At 38.4% G+C, this 26,696-nt stretch overlaps 1 protein-coding gene across 3 annotated transcripts in view; it reads left to right on the top strand.

Annotated features, from left to right (window-relative positions):
- Positions 1–26,696, top strand: part of piwil2 (piwi-like RNA-mediated gene silencing 2) — a 36,333-nt gene that overhangs the window by 8,853 nt on the left and 784 nt on the right. For 2 of the 3 annotated variants that reach the window (XM_088306388.1, XM_088306397.1), the window contains exons 2-23: positions 690–1,036; positions 1,104–1,209; positions 4,703–4,820; positions 7,355–7,536; positions 8,798–8,879; positions 10,739–10,849; positions 12,285–12,402; positions 12,801–12,925; positions 13,006–13,086; positions 13,169–13,282; positions 14,112–14,300; positions 15,232–15,316; positions 17,263–17,355; positions 17,535–17,675; positions 17,787–17,900; positions 18,756–18,944; positions 19,256–19,357; positions 20,600–20,716; positions 21,398–21,486; positions 21,667–21,772; positions 24,018–24,271; positions 25,816–25,923. In XM_088306388.1, coding sequence (XP_088162514.1) covers positions 690–1,036; positions 1,104–1,209; positions 4,703–4,820; positions 7,355–7,536; positions 8,798–8,879; positions 10,739–10,849; positions 12,285–12,402; positions 12,801–12,925; positions 13,006–13,086; positions 13,169–13,282; positions 14,112–14,300; positions 15,232–15,316; positions 17,263–17,355; positions 17,535–17,675; positions 17,787–17,900; positions 18,756–18,944; positions 19,256–19,357; positions 20,600–20,716; positions 21,398–21,486; positions 21,667–21,772; positions 24,018–24,271; positions 25,816–25,923 — 2,971 coding nt within the window. The remainder of the gene's footprint in view (positions 1–689; positions 1,037–1,103; positions 1,210–4,702; positions 4,821–7,354; positions 7,537–8,797; positions 8,880–10,738; positions 10,850–12,284; positions 12,403–12,800; positions 12,926–13,005; positions 13,087–13,168; positions 13,283–14,111; positions 14,301–15,231; positions 15,317–17,262; positions 17,356–17,534; positions 17,676–17,786; positions 17,901–18,755; positions 18,945–19,255; positions 19,358–20,599; positions 20,717–21,397; positions 21,487–21,666; positions 21,773–24,017; positions 24,272–25,815; positions 25,924–26,696) is intronic. The other variant, XM_088306407.1, reaches the window with a different exon arrangement.

The following is a 26,696-nucleotide window of genomic DNA, read 5'->3' as shown; positions in this document are numbered from 1 at the left end:
CAAGCCATGCTCTATTTGAGGATATATAAGGAATGAGAAATGTGCGGTAGAGTATATTAATGTGCTTAGTAAAACGAAAATATAGGGAAAGAATGGGATAATTAACGCTATCTTGTATGGGTTTTTTTCCATGTTGGCCCGGCGGGGATAAAATGTGACGCCTGTGATGTCGGATGTACAGTACGTCGCGGTATTTCCAAGGAAGATAATTGCCGTTCGTTGTCCATTTTTTAGCATAATTCTCAATCTCCATCACTCTAAACCTAATAAACTTTTGGCATAGCAATGGTGCCCAACTTTTTTTCCGCCACAGGCCGGTTCCAGGTCCGCCCATATTTTGCCACGCTTCGGTCGATGGTGTTGAATGGCATGCCCTTGAATACAATAAGCTCTTGTCCAATATCGCTTTTTTTTTTTTTTTTTTTTTTTTTTTAAATAGAGTTGTTAGAATGACCGCAGTTAATTAACACATGAAGCACCTGTACATTGGTAAAACACACCAAACAAATGAAGAAACAAATTTAACAACACATTAATAAATTGTCTCCATTGCAGCCAGGTACCTGCAGCCATATAAGACTTTGTTACACTGAGCCAAGAACAACATAAAACGACTTTTTGATCAGCAATGTCTTAGACTTAAATAATTTCCGATTTAGTAACAGAAATTTCTCCCATTTTCACTGCAGCTCCCACAAAATTTCGAGTGGACGAAATGGATCCAAACAGGCCATCTGACTTCAGTAATATGGCGGGCATGCCTTGGCGGGGACGCAGTAGAGGGCTTGACATAGGACGAGCCAGAGGTTTTTTCACTTCTGCTAATGTCCTACAAGGACAAGGATCCGGTATACCCACTTATGACCCTTTAGGTGGACGAGGTAGAGGGCTTCGGTCTGACGATGCAGGACTCATACAAGCGAGAGGGGGGCTCTTTCCCTCAACAGAACCCAAGCTAGGCATTTCAAGAGGCACAGTTCTGCCTAGCATGGAGATTCGTAAAGAGTTTACAAAAGAAGCCCTCACCAGGAAAGAGGTAAATGGAGCCTTAAAAGTATTTTGTCTCGGTCATTAAAATAAAATACTTTTTACATTGTTTATAGGTTGATTCCCCTGCACATGGTCAAGCAGCTACACTGGTCTCTATGTTCAGAGAAATAGGCTTTGAACGCTCAATGGCCTCAAGGGGAAGAGGAACATTACGAGTTGGTGTGTACATAACTGTCCCTCCAGGATTTTGTTGTTTTTTGTGAAATAGTGTAAGTTTAATGAGTGTAAATAATTTGGTGACCATCTAGCTCAGGCATCACCAAATGGCGGTCCGCATCCGGACCGCGCCATGGTTCGGACCGGACCCTTGACCGCTCTACGATGAATTTTTTTCAGGGCGCATTCGCAAACGTTGGCGCTGCAATTCCGGTTAATACGGAAATGGCGTCACGAATTTGAGCCAATCAAATCTTTTGTTTACGATCCACTGCCAACAGACCGGGAGAGAGCGCTGCTGACAGTATGCCTTGCTAAAAAGTTAGCGAGGTCGATGCGTCTTGTTTTAAATGAATGGACGGAGAAATTTAGTTTCGTTCTGGCTGCAGCCGATTCAAAACCAGTGTGCATCATATGCTCCGAAACCGTCGCAACATTTCGAAGCGCCACCGCGAAACAAAGCACCGCCCTTTTGTGCACAGTTATCCGCTGACGTTTGAGGTGAGCGCAGGCAAAAACATCGAACTTCGAGTGCAGTACAACAGATTTTTACATTTTCGTTTACATCCCAGCGGCATGCAAACGAATATTCAGTAAAAGTATCATGGATTTTGGGGAAACATAAAAAAACATTCAGTGATGGGGAAGTTGTGAAGGAGTGCTTAAATGTGGTTGCACAAACATTATTTAAAGGAAAACACAAAGCCCAGATGTGTGAAATAATCTACCAAATCCCAATGGCCCTGACTCCGTTCCAACCCAGAATTAATTCACTGGCAGGGCAGTCACAAACTCATTTTTCTCATTAAGAGATGTTAAAAAAATATTCAAAAGAAAAGGTGGTGTCAAAGCTCATTTTGAATTAGTTTTTCATGAGGACAGCCATTTTTATTGATTGTGTACTGAACATGTTGACCTGGTTTACTTGGATAATTAGGCTTTCCGTTTTTTTTTAGGCTGATAACTCTTTGATTTAAAAAAAAAAAAAGGTAAAAGATGTTAACTCAATGCTTAGCACTTGATATATTTCTGCAGGAGAAGTGGCAAACGTAGGTTCCTGGAGCCACATTTTCTTGAATGTGAAATACACGCCTTATATTTGTTTGACTGGCAAAGGTGTTTAATGTGAACATTGCTAAATATTTAGTATATAAGTGCGCTCTGTTGAAAATGACGAAATATTGAAACTAAAAATGTAAACATAGGCTAGACATTTCGGGAAGTTGGACTTTGGTTCGGACCTTTTAATTGGAAGAAATTTTAGTCGTGGACCTCTGTGACTTTTAATTGAATACCTCTGATCTTGCTTGTTCTCGACTGGTTGCATTTAACAAGGTCATACATCAATTCTGTCATTTCGCGATGAGATTAATCAAAATCAAATCTTGCTTTTGATTTATAGGTGGTATTGATATTTAAAACAATATAATCAAAGAAAACCGATTATTGTGGAGAATGGCATGGTGCGTTTACAAGTTCCCGACTTTGTGAAAGTACCCTCAATGCACTACGTTGAACATGTTAACCATGTTAAACTATGCCATCCATTGATGATCTTTTTCTTTTTTCAATGTTTACTTTATATCTTGTAATGTGTAAAGATGTTCAATAAATCAACCAATGTTGATGAAGGTATGTGATTCTGCCATCCCTAAGCATCGTTTAAGATGTTAAATTATATCCTAGTTGGAGTTTACCGTCAAACTAAACACACTACAAAAATAGTTACACATATTTTATTCTTAAATAAAACAATCTTCGTTATTAAATAATCGCTAAAGCTAAAGTCAATGTTATATCCCAGTGACATGCGCGCAGGAAATTAACCTAAACTTCGGGAGTGATATTCTTTCAAGTAACAATCATTCACACACAGACGCTGTGAAAACATACACACAGTAGGGCTGTGCAATCTGACTAAAATAAGTAATCACAAAAATAAATATATGTTGAATTTATTTATTTTTGTATTATTGAAAATAAGGACCCTGAGAAAAAAGGCTGAATTTAGTTTACTGTGATTTAACATAATACTTAACCTTTAATAATAGGTCAATGCAACTATGAAAAAGTCCAAAACACTGGTTAATATAAAAATTTAATAAACTCATTTTGTAACCATAATGTGCTAAGTTGGGTTGGGTGATAGAGCTAAAAAATGTTTCACACTATAGGTATTTGATGTCAGTCAGTATTGATAGTTTCCTTTTTCTTTTTTTTTTAAACAATTCTAAAAAGAAATTAACTCTTTTTGTCTACGTTCTGATGGAGTGTAATGTGCAGTTTCACCTCCACCGGTGTATTGTTAATGCTTATTTGCATTAGATGCTACCCCAAATCAAAATTATTCATACACTTACACAGAGCTGGGAACTTAACCTTATTTTGCCAGACAGTCCCCCGCCCTCCAGCACCGATCTGGATAGCCTTCCGGCCTCGACCCTGCGGATGTAGCGCAGAACTGTATTTACTGACATTGGTTTTCCAAAGTTTTCCTTAGCCCATGTGGTAATATCCTTGACACATTTACGTGGGTTTTTTAAGCCGTGCCACCTAAGGCATCGATGAAATCCCTAAATTCCTTGCAATGGTATGTTGAGGAACATTGTCCCGAAACGGTTCAACTTTTTTTCACAGTTGTTCACCAAGAAGTTAACATCAAACCATCTTTGCTTGTGAATGACAGAGCAATTCAAGGGAGCTCCTTTTATAACCAATCATGGCACCCTACAAATTCCCAATTGGCCTGTTTACCTGTGGGATGTTCCAAACAGGTGTTTGATGAGCATTACTTAACTTCTGCGTCTTTTTTGCCACCTCTCCCTGCTTCTTTGGAACGTGTTACAGCCCTAAAATTAGAAGTATTGGAATGTTTGCTCAAAACAATTAAATTGATCAGTTTAAACATTAAATATCCTGTCTTTTGAGTTTATTCATTTAAATATAGGTTGAAGATGATTTGCACATTATTGTATTCCATTTTGGTTTACAGTTCACACATCCCAACTTGGGGTTGTATGATAAAAAGAACAGTGTCATGCTTATTCATGGTCTCAATGTGTGCAAAGTTGCAAGGCATCAAAGGTGTGTGGATGTCACGAGATGAAAATGCAGGTTTGAATTTCACATGACATTAACAAGGTACTTTCTTACTTTTCTGAAAGAATACAGTGTTTAAAATTTGTATTTAACGTGCAGTGATGAATGGACTTAAGGCCATGACGGTTGAGTTATAGTAGTCGAATAAACACTTTTTTAACTCAATGAACACTCATTATTGAAATAAAAAATTATTATGATGATTTTTTTTTCCATAATACGTTCTTACTGCATTTATAACAGACGCCAATTGTATGTGGCCGCCCCTCTCCCGATCCCCCACCAGCAGGACTCCAGTGTACTAAAGGACACAACTATTGTCAAACACACACATTTCTAGTTTTCCCATATCTATTCACATGTTGATTGTCAAAATTGAATTCATTTATTTTTACAGAAAGGGAAGTAGTTGGGGATGTGGAGGAGATAAAGCAGCCAAGCCCAGATGTTGACATGGTAGCCAGTAGCCCACAGACAAGTGGTCACCTGCAAGCAGTGATTGGCAGCGGGAGAAGGTAGGAATGGTTCTCCGTCACCTGCATATGATGGGATAATACACAATGCAGCCCCCTTCACATTTTTTCACACTTGTTATGGTGCCGCAGTGTTTCGTGCAGGACTGAAATATATTTGGAGTGTTGGGTATCCGGTAGCAGGCAGGGCTGTGGGATGGGTGTGTAGGGTGGATTGGTTGCTGTTTTTCCAGTGAAAGACTGAACCCACGAAATGTTATTTTTCCTGTGTACTGTATTTTGTAGTGTCGGGAGTTTTCAGTGACGGGCAGAACATTACTGTAAATGCTCTTATTTATTTTGGTGGTTCGCCATCAGGTTTTGCTAATGAAATAAAACAGGTGCCTTAGCTCAACAAAGGTTGGAAAACGCTGGTCTCATCATTACTCTCCTTAATAAAAGCTCAAGTTATTAAGGAAGTCATGGAGAAGTGATTGTGTATTATCTACCGGTGATAATTATATGTGAATGAGACAAGCTCATGGATAAAGTTCACTATAAACCTCTTCATCTTGATTACCAGCAGCATTCACGAATACTTCCAGTCAGATCCATAAATATTGGGACACAGTTAAACCTTTGTGCTTCAACTTCCGACTTTCATCTTTCATTTGAGTATATTTACATCCCGGTTAGGTGAATGATTGTAGGCTGAAAGATTGTAGCAAAAGATGTAATGGCAATTGTGGTTTGGCTGTATTTTGTTAAGAGCAGTTTCCATCTATTCTGCTGTTTGTGGAGGTGGAAAATATTCTTAAAATGGCAAGACATGATTGGTTGTCTTTTGTTTGAAAATGTAAGCAAAAATAATCATTAAAATAGGGGTGGGGGGGGGCAAAACCACAAATGGTAGTTTAAAACCAAAGGAAAGCTCAGTGAAACGAGGCAAGATGTTACAAATCACTTCCAAGTGGTTGCAGCGTCGGATGGCTCAACGACAGCCAGAGTGATGACGCTGCCGGAGGCTCCACCAGCTATCGGCAAATACAATGCGCTCTGAATATTCAGTCAATTATGTTCGTCTGTTAGACACAACCTTAATTCCGATCTGACTTAGGTCCCTCAACAGTGAACTTGTTCGCCTCGTCTCGTCTGCCTCCAGTTGTTTGTCAAAAATAGTTGGAACAGCTTGTGCACAAGCTTTTTTCGCCAAAGCTTGTATCCAACTCGGTTGACTTGCCACTTCTACTCTGATTCATAACACCAAGGTTTGATCTTCACAGATAACCTTTTGGGAGGGACGAAATTGAAGTTTTCCATAAAGTGCCTGACTCTAATCAAATGTAGCAGCTTTGCAATTATATTCCATATTTGAGGAAATTTACAAACTTTAGGAATGACATGAAAGGGGGAAAAATTCCCATTGTTGTTAGTGCACCCAAAAGCCTGGTATGTCATCATCTTTGCTTCGCTGCAACAAGCTGATACATTTGTTGATATGTGGGCGGTAGATAAGGAAGAAAATGTGAGGCAGATATACGTCATATTCCTGTGACTTTGCTAACGAGAGCAAAAATGGTGACCCCTAATGCCATTTTTGAATGTTTTTTTAATTTATTTTAATAAATACTCAGTAGACTAAAATTTAAACAACACTGTTAAGTAAATGTGTCAATCTTAGATGTATCGAAGTAAAAAAAAATGTTCCAACTAGAGCTGTTGGATCTAGACCAAATTCCATATCACAATTTTTTATTTTTGCCGGATAGCTCGATACAATACTATACAATACAATAATATATACAATATATATAATATTCAATATATAATAGGTTCAGTGAAAACTACCGTATTTTCAAGACGCACCGTATTAAAAGTTGTAAGTGCTATTTCTGCATTTAAGTTGTACACCGTATTATTGAGCGCATGAGGCACATTGCAACATACTGTGGTGCTCACGCGTCAATAACATACTCCAGCAGCTTTAATAAACGTATAAGCTCACAGTCATTTGATCAAACAATGCCGATGGAGGCAAGTCACTCGTCAACATACTATGTATGGTCACGGTGTTGTATCAAAACCAACGCTATCCCCCAGCATCAACTGAATAGTATACTAAACAAACAAACAATGAAACAACCCGAACAAGGAACAAAGAAATACAATTAACACAAAACATGTATCTCTCTTGCCATCCATATCCCAAGTGCTGTAAAGCATTCTGGGAGTGCTTCAGCCTCAGCAGTGACTTGGGACTTGCTTGAGATTTTGTGATTTACTTGTGACTTTCTCCCACCTCTGGTGTGCTGTGTTCCCGCCGCCCCCCCCCCCCCCCCTCACTCCCTCCTTCAGGTGATTTATTTTATTTTTTTTTTCCATTGGCTGACTTTATCTGTCGCTCAACGCCAAACTTGAAACGAGTTACATGGTTGGTTTGCCTGAGATTATATGCAGCACAATACAAGCACGTCACACGATACAATGACGTATCACCCAAACCTAGTGACAGCACCAGGAACAATTTTCGCTCAAGTCTTGCTGGGTTATCCCTTTGAGTTGTACTAACGGCTGGCGTGGCATGTGAACTGTTGCAGCTTTCTTGGCCGAGAAACTTCCCCTAGCATGATGGTGGGAGTTGGGAGAGCACAGATGCCTGCGCTTGGCCTGGAACGAGGAGGCCCCTTTCCGCTTTCCTCCTTTCCTCTCGAAAGTATTCAGGCTGGTTCCCTTACCTCTGACGTGACATCATGCGATACCACTAAGATCTCCAACACAGGTAATAAGCCTAAAAGTTTAACAATCAAATAAGCAATGAGGGCATCCAACACTGTAAACATATTCAATCATAGCTGGGATTTCAAAAATGTTTTTCAAGAGTCATAAGAGCAGAGATAGTGATCAATCGTAAAGTAGTTACAATTATTACAAATATTGATGATTACTATAAAAGTTATGACGCTATCCATTCATCCATTTTCTGAATCACTTAACCACACTAAGTTTTGTCGTTTGTTTTCGAAAGTGCAATATTGGACATCGTAAATGACGATGAAAATTTCACTTTTGCATTGAAGCGTGTAGAATCTGAGCAGATAGCCAGGTTTAAGTGATTAATAAAACTTGAACAGTGGAGGATCTGATCGTGCGATCTCTTCTGAGATGTTAAAAGTGCTATTCAACTCGTCAATTCGTACGGTAATCTAATGTGGATTAAGTCCACACGATTTTAATATCCAGCAGCAAATGTGTAAATTCGGTTAAAAAGGAAAAGGCACGGAAGGACGTCCTCACGCTCCTGCCCTTCGGGCAGCCAGCCACCTGAAGCCTTCACCCGGGCCCGCGACCGTCTGCTGGCTGACCACCGAGGCAAGTTTGTACTGCGAATCTCATTCTAATGAATGACAGCAGTGCATGCACGTGTGGTTTATTTATTTATTTTTGTAAAACCGTAAACTTCAATTGTTTTTTATTTAATATGCTGACTGCCAGATCGTCTTCTCCCGCTCCTTTACAGGAGTGGTTGTTTTGATCACGTGGGCTATGCACGCTCGCTTTCGATGCTTCTGGGTACATGAACAGGAGCGGATTCTCAAATGGACTGCTTGTCTATGAGTGCCAATATCGGAGATTTTGGATGTAGATCGGTCAAATCCGATACAGTTTTTTTTTTGGCTGATATCGGACCGTAATCCAATACAAATATCTGATCGGGACACCCTTAATATTTATATTTTATGTCCGGTGGTTGATGAAATAATTAAGTAAATGACCAACAGTTATCCTAAAATAGGTCATAATAGATCCATTATTTACCACATTAATTATACATCCATCCATTGATTATCCATTTTCGCTCACAAGGGTCGGAGGTGTGCTGGAGCCTATCCCAGCTGTCTTTGGGCAGTAGGCGGGTTTCACCCTGAACTGGTTGCCAGCCAATCGCAGCCACATAAATCAAAAAAAAAAATACAAGTGGAATCCTTACGCTAATAATTGGAAATACCTGTATAACAATTTACCATCCCAATTTTGTTTAGGAATTGTGTCTATCGCTCAAGAGGTGCCAGACTCCTCGGCTGTTGGATCAGGAAAGAAAGAATTTAAAGTGGAGTCACTCCGGTAAGTATACTTTTTTTTGCCTGAAACTCATGTTAAAAATTAAGGGTCTTTAACTGTCATCCATTTTGCGTTTACCATTACTGACACACTATGAGCATGTTTTTTGTTTCATGACATAGTTCCCAAATGTATCTTTATGGAATTGACTCATGAAAACTCTACGATCCAGAAACTAAGACCACCCTTATACTTGACCGAGTCACGTCTCTTTGGTGGTTACGCACAGATTTCCAGGTTACTCGTGGTGTGTATATCACAAGTCTGGACATGAGAATCACTGTAATTTGAAAGTTTGTATTTGGAAACAAAATTATTTATGTATTTAATTATTACATGGTCCCACGTTGTAGTGTTTCATGAATTCATTTTATCTGTCAAACACGTCCATCAAAGTTCGTGGGAGGGCTAAACGCTGACAATCTAAAATTTTGTCCAAGCCGTTGCTGTGGTTGCAAACATGGTGGCTACGACGATGGAGGACTTTCATGAGCTCCCTTGATTGAGCGGTTGAGGCTTGTATTTAGTTGTTTTGCTTGAGTATTCAAACCAATGGAGAGGTGAATAGTGTCACTCAGTGTATCGAAGTATTTTCACGAGACACTTGGTTTGCATCAATCCATTATTCTGGAATTGATTTGCTTTGACTTGATGAGCAGCCCAACTAATCAGGTGTTAGGACCTGCCACCAAACTTTGATGGGCGAGTTTGACAGATAAAATTAATTCATGAAACACTGCAACGTGGGACGATGAAATAATTAAATACAGAAATAATTAATTAAATACAGAAATAATTATATAGATTTTTTTTACGTATAATCATTGGTAATTTAATCAATGACACATTTATTTAATTCCACGTTTAGTTAATAAATTAATCAGGTGTTAGGACCTGCCACCAAACTTTGATGGGCGAGTTTGACAGATAAAATTAATTCATGAAACACTGCAACGTGGGACGATGAAATAATTAAATACAGAAATAATTAATTAAATACAGAAATAATTATATAGATTTTTTTTACGTATAATCATTGGTAATTTAATCAATGACACATTTATTTAATTCCACGTTTAGTTAATAAATTAAACATTTAATTAACTAATTACGATTTTAATTAAACATGGTGTATTTATTTATTACATTTTGGCACTTTCAATCCTCCATAACTCATGGCCAATCAAACAGTCAATATCCCTTCCAAGTTGTCTGTCTCCCCGCCTGCGCAGAGCACATAGTGACGTCTAGGTCGGATATATGTGACCTGGCAGACTGCAGTCGCATTGCAAACAAATCCGATACATATCCGATCTAGGACCACATAAGAAAGCGATTTGAAAACATCGTAATTGAGCCGTTTAGACAGTCATAAAAATAAAAATCAGCAGTGTTAACCAAGCCTTAATGGCCATGCTGAGTATCCGAGCTGGCTTAAAGACACTAGAGCTCGCGTGTCAAATATGGGGAACACCATGGATTCTGCTCCATGCATCCATCCGGAGTTGTTAGTTCTGCCCAATATACCGTTCACTCGGCAGACTAACGGTCAGCGACTCGGTTACGCTCAAAACACGCTTTTGTGCTAAAAATGTCCTCTTCCGTACCTGTAATTGTGGCACAATTCTAACAGGCCATACTTGAACCTCCGCCCAGAGCATGCAGTATACCGGGGTCAGGGTTTTATTTCTTTCTGATTTAAATAGATAAATAAATAATATTGAACATTCTACTTAGGACATTTTATCATGATATTGACCATGTCTCTCTCAATATATCTTGATATTGAATTCAACAGTGCAATCAAATCAACGTGCTGTTAAATCCATTTTGTATTTTTGTGCATCCTTTTTCCTGGTCAGCATGCCACTCAACAAGGCTGGAGCAAAAGGAACTCCTGTGACTATTGGCTCCAATCATATTCCAATTCACTTTAAGAACAAAGCAGTGTATCAGTACCATGTGACATTTACGTAAGTAACACTGATCCCTGACAAAACAGCTTTCGTAAACGTGTACATTTATGCACTCTTATTAGGGATGTAAAGATTCATCGAAAATCGATTTAATATCGATATAATCTGCTCAAAATATGCAAAGAATCGATTCGCAATGCCGTTGTCTCATGTCTGTGTTGTAAACAAACTGCACACCTACGCTACTTAATACGATGTAAACTTCCCTTTCATAGCAACACAGCAGTGATAAGCGAGCATTTATACAGGAAAAATGTTGCGGCTGACGCCCAATTTAGTTTACAAGAACATAATTTCTGACATAGCCAGCTGTAGTTACTACGCACAGGCTACCGTGTGCGCCTGATGGAACACCACACGCGATGGGGTACGCTAACAATATAGCGTCTACTGTGGCTTGTCTGTTGCAAACTCACGCGTATTAAAAACAAAAACATGGTTTTTATTTAGGCATGATTGAGATCAAAACTGCAAGAGCACAAGTGCTAACTTGCGAACATGCACCGCGTGCTGCGTTTATAAAGTCGGAAATTTTCATAACCAAAGTACAACATGACGCATTTGCTACATTGATGGAAACACCCGACAATATAACATAACATACCTAGGTCCTTAGAATATGCTAATTTACAGTGCTAAAAATATTGGGGAAAATGGGTTACCGATTGTGTTTTGCTGGGCATTGTTATTTCCGAGTTTTATGATATGCATCACGCTCGAGATTTCTCCCCAAGGCTCCCTCTCACTCTTTCTCTCTCTTATTTTTTAGGCACATTCCACATTTTGAATGTGCAGGTGATATTATACATACTAGCTAAGTAAAACAAAATGTTTTGTATTCAGGTTAAATAACAAAATAAAAAATCAATTGTGACAAATCAAAGTGACAAGTTTAGTTTTCTTTAGCATGATGTGTTTGCTCAATTTTATTCATATGATTTCAGTCTCTTCTCTATTAAAAAAAAATGTATTGGTGTTCAAGAAACCTGAGATAGTATTTATATGTAGTTCCATAATAATAGTGCTACTTGGCATAGTGTACAGTTTTTGGTTCCATTGAAATTGCACGTAACATTTAGATGCTTGTGCTAAATATCAACACATATTTTGTTTGTGGATCGCTGCGGCATCACACGACCGCAATGAGATGGGCGTGGTTGCTATTTAATATAATAAATAAATAAAATATCGAATCGAAATCGGGAACTGAAAATCGAATCGAATCGGGGCTTGAGAGAATCGTTACATCCCTAACTCTTATTATACAAGTATTGTGAAAATCTGCCATTACTTTGTGTTTATCATCCTATGATGACGTCCAATGACAACCATGAAGGGCTGACCTTGTATTCTCTATTCTCCTTTTCTTATTTGTGTATAAATGTGTCTGTGAAAATATTTATGAGCATTTGTATGTCTTTTGTTTTTCCAGTCCAAATGTGGAATCCATGTCAATGCGTTTTGGGATGATGAAAGATCATCGATTGACCACAGGAGAAGTTATAGCTTTTGATGGATCTATACTATACCTTCCCCTCCAACTGAAGGATGTAGGTATTATTTAAAAATTTAAGAGGACAGTGAGTTTTGTTGAATCATTTATCACAATATCAAATAAACATAATTAGTTTATAGTAATCAATAAAAAATATTCAATATTGACAGCCCTAACCTATTCAACAATCAGGATTTTGGACTGAATAGTCGTGAACTTCACCATCTTTTTCAGTCGACAGCAAGTGGCAAAATGGCCCCAGCCTGAGATGTACAAAAAGGCGTGGATTTACCTGCCTAACTCATATTCCACAAACGCAATATTAATCAGAATGCCGTGCATCCACCAGTCGGGCTGCGTAAAACATGTTCGCAAGAATTTTTTGTGGTTGACTTCCCCTTTAAACTGTAAATCTGTGGCATTGTGTTTAAGTAACATTTGGTTAATGCACAGGATGTGGTTCTCAAAAGTTTGAGAAGAACCGACAATGAAGAAATCAAAATCCAAATACAGATGACAAAGATGTTGCCACCCAGCTGTGATCTATGCATCCCACTCTACAATGTAGTTCTTAGGAGGTACGCTTTTAAATTTAAAATATTTTTGCTTCGAAAACCATTTGTTTATGTGGGCTTCTTTTCCTTTCCTCTATTCCAAGGGTCATGAAAATGATTGGTTTGAAGCTGGTAGGAAGAAATCATTATGATCCCGAAAGTGCAATAGTTCTTGGCAAACATCGGTAAGTAGCATATTGATCTGTTGCTATACAGCAGTTATTATCAAAGCTGTTGAACTAATTATCTCGTGTTAATGTTTTGTAGGCTGCAGGTGTGGCCAGGCTATTCAACAAGCATCAAACATACAGATGGAGGTCTGTACCTGTGTGTTGATGTGTCTCACAAAGTCTTGCGAAATGACTCTGTGCTGGATGTCATGTGAGTTCATGCAAAATCAGTAATACAAAACAATTAAGTTCACAAATAATTTGAATGGTAAATCTAAATATTTATTTGATGTTCACAAATGAAAAAGACTCATCCATAAATGTGAGAGTATATCTTTATTCAACAATATGCATAAATTTCTATAGTTGTGCTGAAAATACAGTATTTTTTTTTCGAGTCTGTGACACATTTAGTATCAGAAATACACATGGCTTTTTTGACATTTATCACCCCAACCATGTCATAGCCAAAATTTTGATTTATATCTGGCATTTTCTGCTTGAAACTATCAGTTTTGTTAACTTGATTCACCCTCATTTCATATGAAATGTGCAGCCTTTTTCTAAGCTTCTTAATATGAACAGTAATTCACTATTTTAGTTCCAGCAGTATCCGTATCCCTCTTTGGTTTATCACCGGTTAGCTTTTTAAATGTGTACAAAACACACCAAAACGGCTAATAAATTAAAGAGAAAGAGTAGAGTCAGATGCTTATTTCTGTTTTGATATTTATTTGAAGCGTCCTACAGCACATTCTTAGAATTTTTGTATTGTTCGACTGTTGAGCTGTAGTTCTGAGGATCTACTATATTTAAAGAATGGCACACTGTGTTGGGAAGTTGTCTAAAAATAACTGTACAAACCAACATCAATTGGTTCCCGCAATATGGCTGTATTTTATTTTATTTATTGTTTGGGATGAATATTTTGGAAAACAATTCATGAAACATCGAAGCCACGAATAGTGAAGCGTGAAGTGGCAAGGGCTTACTGGACATGCACAATTAGGCAACTAACATTTGATGTTTCCTTCTACCAGGAACATTCTCTACCAACAAAGCAAAGAGAAATTTAGAGATGAATGCACCAAAGAACTTGTTGGTAGCATCATCATCACCCGCTACAATAATCGGACTTACCGCGTTGATGCCATTGAGTGGGACAAATCACCCAAAGACACCTTCACTTTGATGGATGGCACAAAAACGACTTTTGTGGACTACTACAGGTGAGATGATCATATTTGAGCAGGAACATTGAAACATGTCTTAAAGTAATTTAGTAAGTTATTTTTACAAGTAGGTCCCTGTGCCATCGAGGTGGTCCAGGATTTAGTTCAGCCCCATGTTCACTGCGTCATCGACCGACCTGTTTGCACGGTATGCAAACTGCAGAGGGTCCAGTAGAGGTCCGGTGATGTTTATCTGTCCAGTATATGGCGTTCAAAGGATGTCTTTGTTACATTTTTATTCCTTGATGGCTGCATGCTTAGGGTTACATCGCTTGTCATTCTCAAGGAGCATCAAGTCCCCTCTCCTTCACTTTCCACTCCCAGCTGTGTCCTGGTCCGCACGTACTGTATTGAAGCGGGTGAAAATGATCAAGAAGTCTGTTTTTTTTTTTTTTTTCATGTCTCTGTTTTACCTATAAGGCTACCCTCCCATTCACATGAACGAGAGCCGCAAACGAGGCTTCCGCTGCGGTCACCCGTCCTGACGGTCGTGACCCGACCTCATACTGTACTGGTTTGATACTGTTCTCACTTTAAGCCAGTGCTTCTCAATTATTTTCTGTTACGCCCCCTCTAGCAAGAAGAAAACTATTCACACCTCTGCACCATCACTCACTCTCCGCTGCATCTATAAAAAATAACATTTTGGTTCAAAACAATCCTACAGTATAGAGTTAATACTTGCTGCGCACAATGGGCAAGGAGAGCGCCATTGCCAACTACTGGAGTGGATGTGCAATTGCACTTTATTGTAGTGCGGCAGAAAAAAAGCATGTTCCCCCGGTTCACACTGCCCCACTATTTGAGAAACACTGCTTTCAGCCATGTTGAAATTATATTTTGTTGATTTAAATTTAGAATTTTTTAAAAAGTTTGCTTTTTACACCTTTGAAACTGAACATTATCTTTCATTGTGAATTAATCACAGCAAGAACTATGGAATTATTATCAAAGAGATGGACCAACCTCTTCTCATGCATAAACCAAAGGAGCGGTCCAAGCCAGGGGGAAAGGTAAAAGTTTTTCAATTTCAGTCTATTAACTTTAGTACAGTGCATGTTACAGTGTTCTTCATTTCGACATTGTTGAAATTAAAATCTCGAAGGATATGTTAAGCTTTTTCAAATATCACTACTTAGAAACAGCCTACTGAGCATCTTTTTAAGTAGTTTTGCTTTAGGTTTTTCAGAACGTTGTAGATGTACCTGCCAATCAAAAATGCCTGAATTTTTCACAAGAAAGTGTGATTATGTTACAGCAAAAAAAAAATAAGTACTTACTTTTCATGTGCATTTAAGTACATGTGTGACTAAATTGATAGAAGACAATTCATTATTTCAGTACATTAATCATACTCTTTTTTTATACAATTTTACTCATGTGATTTCAGTCGCGTCTACATAAAAAAATTGATTATTACCTAATAAAATAATTTGCAATTGGATTTTGTTCAGATTTGTTCTTGTTTTTCCTATAAAGAAATGTGTAGACTATTTCCATTGTATGTATTGTAGGGCTGGGCGATATAACCTCAAATCAATATCGCGATAAATTAAGCAATTTTACCTCGATAGCGATAAATGCACGATAAATTCCCACCGTGGACCATAATCAAAATAAATGCAGGAAATGCATATTAACTGCTTTTTTTATTGACCAACTGGTACACATTACTTTCAATGAAAAATAAAAGTACAAAAATCATTTGTATAAACATTCCGAATAGCTTGCTTTGCATGACTTGAACAAGGTCACAAAGAACAGGAGAAAAAAAGGGTACCTCTCGCAAAATCCTTTTCTGCAAATAGATTGCACCAAGATGCTGTAATGCCATATGTAAAGCCCGAGATTTGTGTGGTCTCTTGTAAACAATCTAAATAATGCCAAATAAAAAATGCTAAATAAAATGAAAGAAAATGTCAACGCAAGCCAAATAAACAAGTGTGGATCATCGGGAAAATGTGCCGTCTCGAGTACTCCGGTGCGCAGTCGCCACTTGTCGTTTATGTAATGCACAGTCAGGCTCAATCAGGGATCCATGTTGCGATCCGACCACAAGTCGGATGTGGATGCAAAATGCTTGACATATCTACGCTCCCGTCCCGATGTTGTCCATATTGGGAAGTACGGTTTGCGAAAAAGATTTTTTGTACCTCTTGCCGGCTACTTTCATGAGGCGTTTAAATCCTGTGCGCGCCACTGTAGCTAGAGGAGCTAAATCTTTAGCTATGTGCTAGGCTATCGCATCCACCTCTTAGATGTTCTCCTGTATGGTGTCGCCTCCGTTATGGGCTGTTGTCACTTGTCCAACCTTGCTTCTCACTTTGAGCTTTTAGCACAAGTTCCAAGTCAACAGCATGGTTGTGTTGTGGGTGGTGAAAAAGAAAAGGTTGGACGAGCTGTTTTGGGTGCTTACGGCGCACTTTGTAGTTCGTGTTCTTTTGCTCAAACATCGTCTTTATGGAACCCAAAACATTTCCAAACGATGGCATTTCCGAATTTCCTTTCGGGACAAGCGCAAGAGGAACAACTTCAACTAACGTTACTTCGTCTTCAGCCGTGTCAGACGCTTCTTGATTTGAATTGCCAGCTACGACCGCGTCGTCTGTTTTCTTTCTTATTCTGATGGGTGGAGTCACGTGACTACACGCGCCATAGCTGTCTTAAAGGGGCATGAACATAACCGCAGACAGAAAAGACTATTCTTTTCTTAAACAGAATTTACCAAAATGGGCAAAATGATGTTGGTTATTGTAATCAATTTCGGTAACGGTAAATATCCGGTTTATCGCCCAGCCCTAATGTATTGCTTGTCCTATTATCTACATTCCAGCTTCCTTAATCATATTCTTATTCTAAACGATAACGACAACTAGAAATAATCCATAAAACCTCTTTAATAATAGAGTGACATTCTCACTGTTGTCACACTTAATAATTTATCACTTATTTATTTTAGCAAGTCATTACTGGAGAGATCTTAATACTTCCCGAGCTTTCGTTCATGACTGGAATACCAGAAAATATGAAGAAGGATTTCCGAGCAATGAAGGTACATTTTCTCACCATGTCATTTATACCATATTTTTTATTTTTTTTATGTAATCCTTGCTAAACTGTTAATTGTTCATTTTAACTGAAAGTAGACTCAAAAGTGGAGGCGTTTTCCTCCCTATACTGTACAGGGAGTGCAATTGGTCACAATTAAAGTTTCACATTTTAATATTTTAGGACCTAACTATGCACATTAATGTGAATGGTGACCAGCACACGCATTCAATCAAGCAACTTCTGAAGAAGATAAGCACAAACGTCAACAGCCAGAAAGAAGTCACCCAATGGGGCCTGGAACTTGGCTCAGAAATACTGCAAGTGAGTCGTGCTATTGACAGACTATTTTACTCAAGTTCTGCATTAAAACATGCATTTGCTAGTCAATCCAGACCACTTTGATGAAGGTAACTTTCACGTTCACTGTTTCAGGTAAAGGGTAGAACTCTGCCTCTTGAAACTATCTGTGTCCAAACATCATCATTTACCATTGGTGCGGACGGATCATGGTCCAGAGAGGTCGTCAGGCTGGCTTCAATTAGCTCTGTGAGTAACTGGGACACCTGATAATCCAAAAGTCAACTACACCAGTGATTTCATTCACAAATTGAATTTGTTCCGTTCCCTCCAAGATCAGAACTTTATTTACTTGACACCTGGTATAATTGCTTTGGATTTTTTTTTTAACCCAAACAATTCTATAAGTGGGAATGTACTGCGGGAGTTGAATGAAAAAAAAGTAAAACAACAAATGCTAACATAATCCGAGGGTGCCAAACTCCTTGTATGTATAAAATACTTCATTGTAAGATAAGTCTAAAATGTAATGAAATAATGTAAATAAATTAACTAGTTTCACAAAAAGTAATTAAGACGAAAGTTTATCTCACGCGCACACACACACAGACACGCAGTTGTACAAATGTGTTGACGTGCCCTCAAGGGCCATGGTTAGTTCAGGTTTACCTTTTGCTCCATCTTGGTTGGCCCATTAGTCATTTAAAATAATACTAAAAGTGCATCAGTGATTGTGGCTCTCTTTTATTTTCCCCACTTCACTGAAGCAGCAGCATACCTTAAGTTAGCTCATTAACTCAAATTTCAACTCGCAGCACGAAACAAAAAAAATCAACCAAGCAATAGCCTCTAACTCAACCTTGCACTTGCGAGCAAGGAAATACTGCTACTTTCCAAGTTACTATAAAAAGTAAAGATGGGTAAAATTTGAAACTGTAATGCTTGGGTTGAAGACTTATAGATAAACCATTTTATCCCTAAACATGGTCATAATGCATCGGAAATAACTGTAATTTTAATAGCTCAGTTGTCACTGTTGCTGTTGTATTGTCTTAGCCAAGTTTGTTCTGGTCGTTTGTATTCCTTGGCAAATTCATCTCTTAGGTCCCCCTGAAAACGTGGGCGATTTTCTACCCTCGACGCTGTGCAGACCAGGCTGAAGAGTTTATTTCGACCTTTAACAAGGTGGGTGGGCCTCTTGGGGTGCAAGTGGCTCGTCCCGTGTGCGTAGAGCTGAGGGATGATCGCACCGAATCGTATGTGAAGAGCATTCACTCTCAGCTCATGAGTGAGGTAAGGCATGCTTTTTGGCAATCGACATACATTATTCTGTCCTCAATTTCATGGCAATACGATATTATAAGCATATTTTAACCGACATGGGATTGTTTTTTTTATTAAGTTGCTATTCTAATACTATAAAGATATGAACACAGCGCCAAGACATTTAAAATGGGTGTGATGAGTGACTGTTTGACCCTGAAACTGATTTATATCCATTATTTCTTATGGCGGGAGAAGATTGAAATCCCCAAAATGTGTTTTAGCTGTGTCTGGGGGAAAGAAATCAGACCTCCTGTCATGTTTTTTATTCTTTTTTACAGCCTACTTTGCAACTTGTAGTGTGCATTCTGGTAGGGAACAGAGAAGATCTCTACAGTGCCATCAAGAAGCTCTGCTGTGTTAAAAGTCCCATCCCATCCCAGGTATAATGTAGTAGCACAAGAACAAAACAAGAGTGATCGTTGAAATTGTGCTTTAAAGGGAAATAAAATATTTTCCCCACATTTTAAAATGGTTCCCAGGTGTCTTTCATGAAAGATCTCCTGTGAAAATACACAAAAGATAAAGAAGTACAATGGCCCCCCTCGAATTTACGGTTCGGCACCCGCTCATTTATCTATTCACTAGTCATCTATTTGAGGTTATTTTGGCTGTGCATATTCACACGTCTGCAAAATGATGAAACCCTGTAAATGCAAGGGAAAAAAAGAAAAATGATCATAGATAATGTGATGAAAATCAGGCATTCATTTTGCAGAATTCAGCAGAGAAAAAAACGATCTCATGAAACAGGCCTGGGCAAAAGTGACGGTACCCCTAAAAAAGATTAGGCATGCGACTCTTCAAAGCTGTAGAGACAGTTGTTGACTGTCCGTGCCCAGGATATTCCATCTTTAGCCATGGCCTTGCCCTGTGGTGTTTTGATGCCTAATGTAGAACCTTCAAATCCCTCTTACAGGCATCTTTGTAGCACAGCCATGGTCTATTAGTGCACCTTTTACCTTATGTTATCTCACCATTTAGGAGAACTTTATGCATCCTTGTCCATACGCCCAAGCCAGTGTACGTGGCGTTTCCTCAGCAAGGAGTACATGCTGGGACCTCTGCAGAACAGTGGTGTTGGTTATTCTGTCTTACTACTGGTTGAAATGTGTCAAAGACATCGCTTGTGGAATGTGTTGAAGTTGTGTTCCTGCGATGGGGATTAATTGCCATATATCAGGATGCTCAAAACACATGCATTTTAAACTTGAATCTTAGTATGTGCTGACAGCTTGTCCATACTTTTTGTCAGTCTAGTCATGGGGGTAGAAGGTTTGCCTATCCTCCTCTGCAAAGAGGTCTCCTGCAGAATTTCTCCAATTGTCCTCAAACTTTGGGTTATTCATCATACTTAAGACGAAAATTTATTGAATACTCTTTATTTCATCGATGGGCTGTTTGCAAAGAAAAAATAAGCTGTTTGGTGACTTAACACAATCTGGGTTTTTGGAGTCAATCAACAATCGGTGTGTTTGGGGAGAAAAAAATATATATAGTCGGATGTAACGGACAGAAGCCCAGTGGATCACTACACTCTACATAATGCTTGACACTCCAGTCTAGACTTTTGTGACACAATTAGTATTGTGAATTTACTAATTAGTATTGTGTTTGCTTGCTAGGCTATCAATGTCCGGACAATTTCCCAGCAACAGAAGTTAAAGAGCATAGCCCAGAAGATACACCTTCAAGTAAACAGCAAATTGGGAGGAGAACTTTGGACTGTCAGTGTCCCTTTGGTAAGCCCCATACTTTTAAACAGTCACACATTATTATGACGGGTAAGATATTAGCAGTGGTGGGCACCCAGTGACTGATTGAAAAGTAATTTGGTACTTGACCCCCTTAGGGACGATTAAAACCCACTTCCGTCCGTGCTCCCTTTTATTCTTTTCACCACACTTTCAACATCCTGGACAAGATATCCGACCTGCGGAACCTCTATGGATTTATGTCGGGTCTGGTAGGCGGCGGAGGCAGCATAAAAGCATGACAGCTGAGTTGGGCTATGACTCAGACAAATGCTAACAGTGAAGTAAAGCGGTTCAGAAAATGGATCGATAGACAAATGGATGGATGACAATGTTCTGTGTTATGTTGCATGTACATAATGGATGTAAAATGTCTACATATCTCTGTGTAGGCACTGCCAAGATTGTGTGGTGTATAAAAAATAAGTCGGGACAGATTATTTCAAAACCTTTTCACCATTAATGTGACCGAGCCAAAAGTGGTGCAACAAAGTATTAGTTTGAGGCTGTGAGCATTAATGCATCAAGTGATTGTGACTGCTTGATTTATTTTTCCTCTTGAAATGTTTTTTTTTTTCAATTGAGTTGTACAGTTTATCAGGATGGTGAAAAAGTGTCTTAATGAAGGTGTGGGTGATTACTTTGATACTTGCGTGCCTCTCATAATAGAAAAACTTGATGGTGGTGGGAGTTGATGTCCACCACGACACCAGCAAGGCTCGCCAATCAGTCATGGGCTTTGTTGCAAGCATAAACAGGTAAGTCTTTTTCACGATTTATAGATGTTGTTCATATTCAGCTTTGGAAATGTTATTTTGATTATTATACACTTGAATTGTATTATTTTTATTTATCATTTTCCCCCGGTATAATGAGTTTCATTTTATGAATATTAATGCGTTCTGTCTCCTCAAATGGTATAAACTTTTTTTTTATAGCTCAATAACTCGCTGGTATTCCAGAGTAACCTTTCAAGGACCCAATGAAGAACTCATCAATGGTTTCACAGTTTGCTTGTTGGATGCACTTCACAAGTATCATGAGGTACATGCTTTGACCAGTCATTGCTTGAAATTAATTTTAAGTAAGCAAAGTAATTACATGTGGTGGTTGATTGTAATTTTATTAATCACATTGTCATGTTTGAGTCAAAGTTTGTTTTATACTTGCCAAACTTGTATTTGCCGTTTTGTAGAGTGATGTCGTGGCTATGAGGGTCATTAAAATGGACATTCAAGAAGTCCAAACATGCAATGTGCATGCCCAGTAGATTGCTGGTATTGAACAAAAATTAAACCAAATTCAGATCAGCAAAAAAATATGGAATTTTTACTTGTTATGATTCTCCAGCAGAGCTGGAGAATTGAGCAGGACTCTCCAAATGCAGACACGGGAAAAAGGGGTGGAGTTTACCAAGATATTTATTAATAATCCCAAATATGCAATATCCAATATAATTCTAGGACTAGTTGGGTCTATCGGCTATGACACTACTATATATAAACATATTAAACGCGACGAAAACACAAAGCGCTGGTGGAACACTCACACCAGGAAAAAATTAATAATGACGGAACGAAAATCGCTTGCAAAAGGCAAGGAAATAAACAACGTAAATAGCTTACCGCAAAAAGGGTAAGAGCGGGCCAAACATGAAAAAGAGAGAACAGAAGACGAGCCGAGATGTAGCTGAGAACGAGGAAAACAAAACGCTGAAACGAGATACACAGAACAAGAGATCGATTAATACGAGGAACATGAACATGAGCAATGTTGGACAACGATCCGACGCTGGCTTGTCAGTGTAGGTGGCTTAAGTAGGGTGTGCAATCAGTATGTGAATGGGAGCCAGGTGTGGAACTGGTGGGTGCGTCGCTCAGCTGTAGATGACAGGGCACGGGCTGATTGCTGGAGGGAACGCCCCCACAGCTGCGAAAACAAACACACGTGGCATGACAGACACGGGTCATGACATTACTCCTCGTTTTCCATTTTAAAATTTGGATATTTTGAGGAAGACTCACTGAGAAATGCATCGTACAAGGAGGAGGAGGAGAAGTACCTTTAATATAGATAATAAAACTCAATAAAGCGCCTAATCTGACCTAAATATATCTCAGTGCATAAAGAAAAGTATACAGTTGTTGAAATCACATTTTCTGGATGTGGCATATTGTAAAGTGCATTTAAAGAGGAATTAAACCCAAGATGTCAAAATTTAAGGTAGATTTAAATCTACATCTTCTTTATCTTCTTCTTTATGAAAAATTAAACTTCCCCATGAAGCCCACCCACCTGTGAGGTTTGTGCCAAGTCGTAATCCAAAAGTCAGGAAACGCGAGCAATTAGAGTCACAAAGTACAAACCAGAGAGCTGTCATCGAGAGCAAAAGTCAAATCGGTAAGAAAGAAAATGTGCAAGGGTCAAAATTAAAGCGTTAACTTTGGAGATTAATTTAAGTAGTCGAAGGTTTTGGTGTTTGAAGAGAGGTTTAGGATTTTTTGTGCTTTTTTTCCGGTCTGCGTCCAAGAGAAGTGAAATGGCAGTTAATGTGAAGTCTTCATTTAATGGTTAGTCCTGCTGCCATCAATGGACGCACTTTTTGTATGTCTCTTTGTGGCCTATAAATGTATAATTGTTACTGTTTGTTTATTGAACATACAAACCGATAACAGAAAGTTTAGTCGGGAGTAAAAAGATTTAAAAGAAGAGAAGGCATAAATTGCCATCAAAAGCAGATTTATAAAATCGTTTTGTACTTTAATTTTGAATCTGTTTTTGAACACTGCAAGTGATTCACACCTTTTCAGGTCCTATTCGGAATTAGTCCACAAATTAACACCTTTTCAGAAACACAACTTTACTTACTGTTTGTTCTAATTTTGGATTTTGTGTACAGACTTGTGTCCCTTAAGTTATAGCAACTTTCTCTAATTTCGAACAGCTTCTTAGTATTGCTGTCAAACGAATTATTTTGTCTGTTTGTTTTTAATCACCACACACTGTTGTTTCTTTGTGCTGCTGGGCTATTTGAGGGTTGCAACTGGGCTGTATGTGGCCCACAAGATGCTATTTGTACAGACTTGCCTTAAATACACTTCCTCCATTGCTTGTAGCAATCTGCACTACATTTTTGACTGGGTAGGTTTTGAGGTCTAATCATTGGATATTAATGTGTTGAGTACTTTACAATATTATTTGGAAAAGGAATATGCATGGAATATTACATTATGACAATGTTGAACTGCAAAACTGCCACATCCAACCCGTGTTTATACCTTCTACATAGGTCAACCATTACTTGCCAGAAAGGATTGTGGTCTATCGGGATGGAGTGTCAGATGGTCAGCTCAAGATGGTTGAGCAGTATGAAATCCCACAGCTGATCAAATGCTTCGAGACGTTTCCCAGTTATGAGCCAAAGCTTGTGTTCATTGTGGTGAAAAAGAAAATCTCCACTACCCTTTATTCCTGTGGTGGAAGCAGTTTTGGCGCGCCTCCACCTGGAACTGTTCTGGATCACACACTCACTCAAAAAGACTGGTCAGTGCATTTTTTGTTTTTGTTTGTTTTTTCTTTTGGGGGTGGGGTGTGGATTTTGGTTAAATAAGCAGGGAGTCGCTCTACTCAATAAAGGCTACCGCCAATTTAATTTTACTAGACTAATTTCTCCCGCAATAATGCGTAATTGAATATAAGAAATTTCCTTTATACTTGTTATGCACTCCCCAATGTGCTGGTATCCATCCATCTTCAAAAATTTAACTATTACATTGGTCAGCATCAAATTTTAATCAAAGATGGCTTTGTGTCACGAAACATTTTTTTTTTCAGTAATTTAAAAATGTCTTCACTTTTTATAGCACGTCAGGATTTTTGTTCTTAAGATTGATTAATAACTCACGCAATATGGATTTTACGATGCATTATAATTTGTGGTTATGACGTTTCAGAAAAAAGTCCACCTGTTGCTGACCCTAACCCTTAATTCATAAATATTTAGTATAGTTCTATATTACATAATAAATTATTAATACCATGAAAACATGATTGGCTAGAGGAAAAAATGAGGGCAGATTTGGAATCCGGGGAAAATAATAATTTTTGAAAAGTTTACTTGCATCTCTTCTTAAAAACATTTTTTTTTTTTAAATAGTGGTGCAATGAATCATCTTTGATCGTGTTGAATGGTTGGTGGGAAAAGAAATAAAAAATGGGCTCTGTCACATTAAGGCAGCATGATTAGTCCACATTCACTATAATAGCAGCAGAGGAAGTTGAAAACACTCATGGATCAGTGATGTACATCCCGTTTTTTTCTTGCACGAGTACACTGTCAGGAAGGACTACTTCAAAATAAAGCTTATTACAATAATAAATGGGCATCAATTGCTTATTTTGAAGTTGTAACACCGGCAGCGTGTCACAGCGTAACGGCTGGCTTTACTCTCTTCCAGCCATGACAAACTTGCTACTGAAGACAGCACAACGTCGTCCTGAAATCATGTTCAGTCGCTAATTAAGGGTGCTAACATAACTTAATTACGCTGACACTGTGTTGTCTGGCACCTGTTGCCGCATTTAGCTAGCCGAGCTGGCAGTGCTCAAATTAATGGGCCTAAATGAATCAGTATACATTGATACGTAATGCTGATTGCCTGACACAGTCGCCGTTCCGACTGATCACTCTTTAATACAACCAAGCTCGCTCAACTGTGTTGTTTTTAACTGGCAAAATGGCTACTGTGGTACTGACGTCACTTAGTCTTGTAGACCAAAATTTATGGACAGACACTTTCTAGGGAGGAAAAAGGTTTTCTGCTATGCACAAGGTAACTGAAGTAAAAAAATGTTTATTATCTAAAAATAAATTTTTAAAAAATGTTGTTTATAATCAATGTGGAAATAAAAATAAATAAATAAAAGAAACATAGAAGCAGATGGGCCAGTCAGAAGAGGCAGATAGAATTTTGCCCGGGTAAGTTCAGTATTGTTTAAGAGGCCTCGTGCAAGTATACTGCAAGAGTTGTCTTCTCATAAAGTTGTACTGTAAGTCTGTTTTCCCTCTTTTCCCCCACATGCTCTAGGGTGGACTTTTACCTCATGGCACATCACATTCGCCAGGGATGTGGACTTCCTACCCACTACATTACTCTGTACAACACAGCAAACCTCACGCCAGACCATCTACAAAGGTTCCCACTTACCCAAATATAATTTTAAATACTATTGATGTAATTTTGAAACTATAGCCTAATTGATTATTATTAGTTAGTTGATATGATAAGTGATATGTAGTAAAATTACATAGTCCATCCTTACCCACTTGCTATGATTGTCGTCTTGTACACTAGTGCTGAATGATTAATTGAAATGGAACCAACATTGCAGTGTAGTGGAATGCTATTTTCTTCCAAGGAAAACGACAATAACCATGTCATAAGATCAAACTGCAAATGTCACCACCTCCCCTGGTGTCTCTTTTACATACTCACACACTTCCACCTTGTAGTAGATTCAAAGGAATAGCCGCTGGTCAGGTTAAGACCTAAAGTAGAAACAAAGCTTACGTGTACACGAGTATCTGGCAAAAACTGTTCCGACGATCGACAGCTCATTCATTCAAGTCACATCTAAGAAACAAGTTCTTCATGTGCACAAAGAAAGGCCTGATTATCTACATTTAATAGCAATTGTTAAAGAATTTGTGAACAGAAATTAATACATCATTGGGGAAATTTAAATAGTTTTTACTACATAACTTTAGACCTAAAAATTACAAAATACCTATTCACTGTATATTATTTCAGTTTTATCTACTACAAGTCATCTTTTTGTGAAAGGAACACAAAAAAATTACAATTGTATGTAATATAAATGAATAAACCCGGTAAACAAACATTGTCATGAAAACCTAATGGGCAAAAAATACAAGGCAGCAAAAGAACACATCTGGGTGAAGTTCTGT

Source organism: Idiotropiscis lumnitzeri, chromosome 1 (assembly GCF_059441095.1).
Source record: "Idiotropiscis lumnitzeri isolate Australia: NSW breed Sydney's pygmy pipehorse chromosome 1, RoL_Ilum_1.0, whole genome shotgun sequence".
In the NCBI taxonomy this organism is placed as follows: domain Eukaryota; kingdom Metazoa; phylum Chordata; class Actinopteri; order Syngnathiformes; family Syngnathidae; genus Idiotropiscis; species Idiotropiscis lumnitzeri.
Note: the sequence above shows the minus strand (reverse complement) of the source record. Positions and strands in the feature narration are given on the sequence as shown.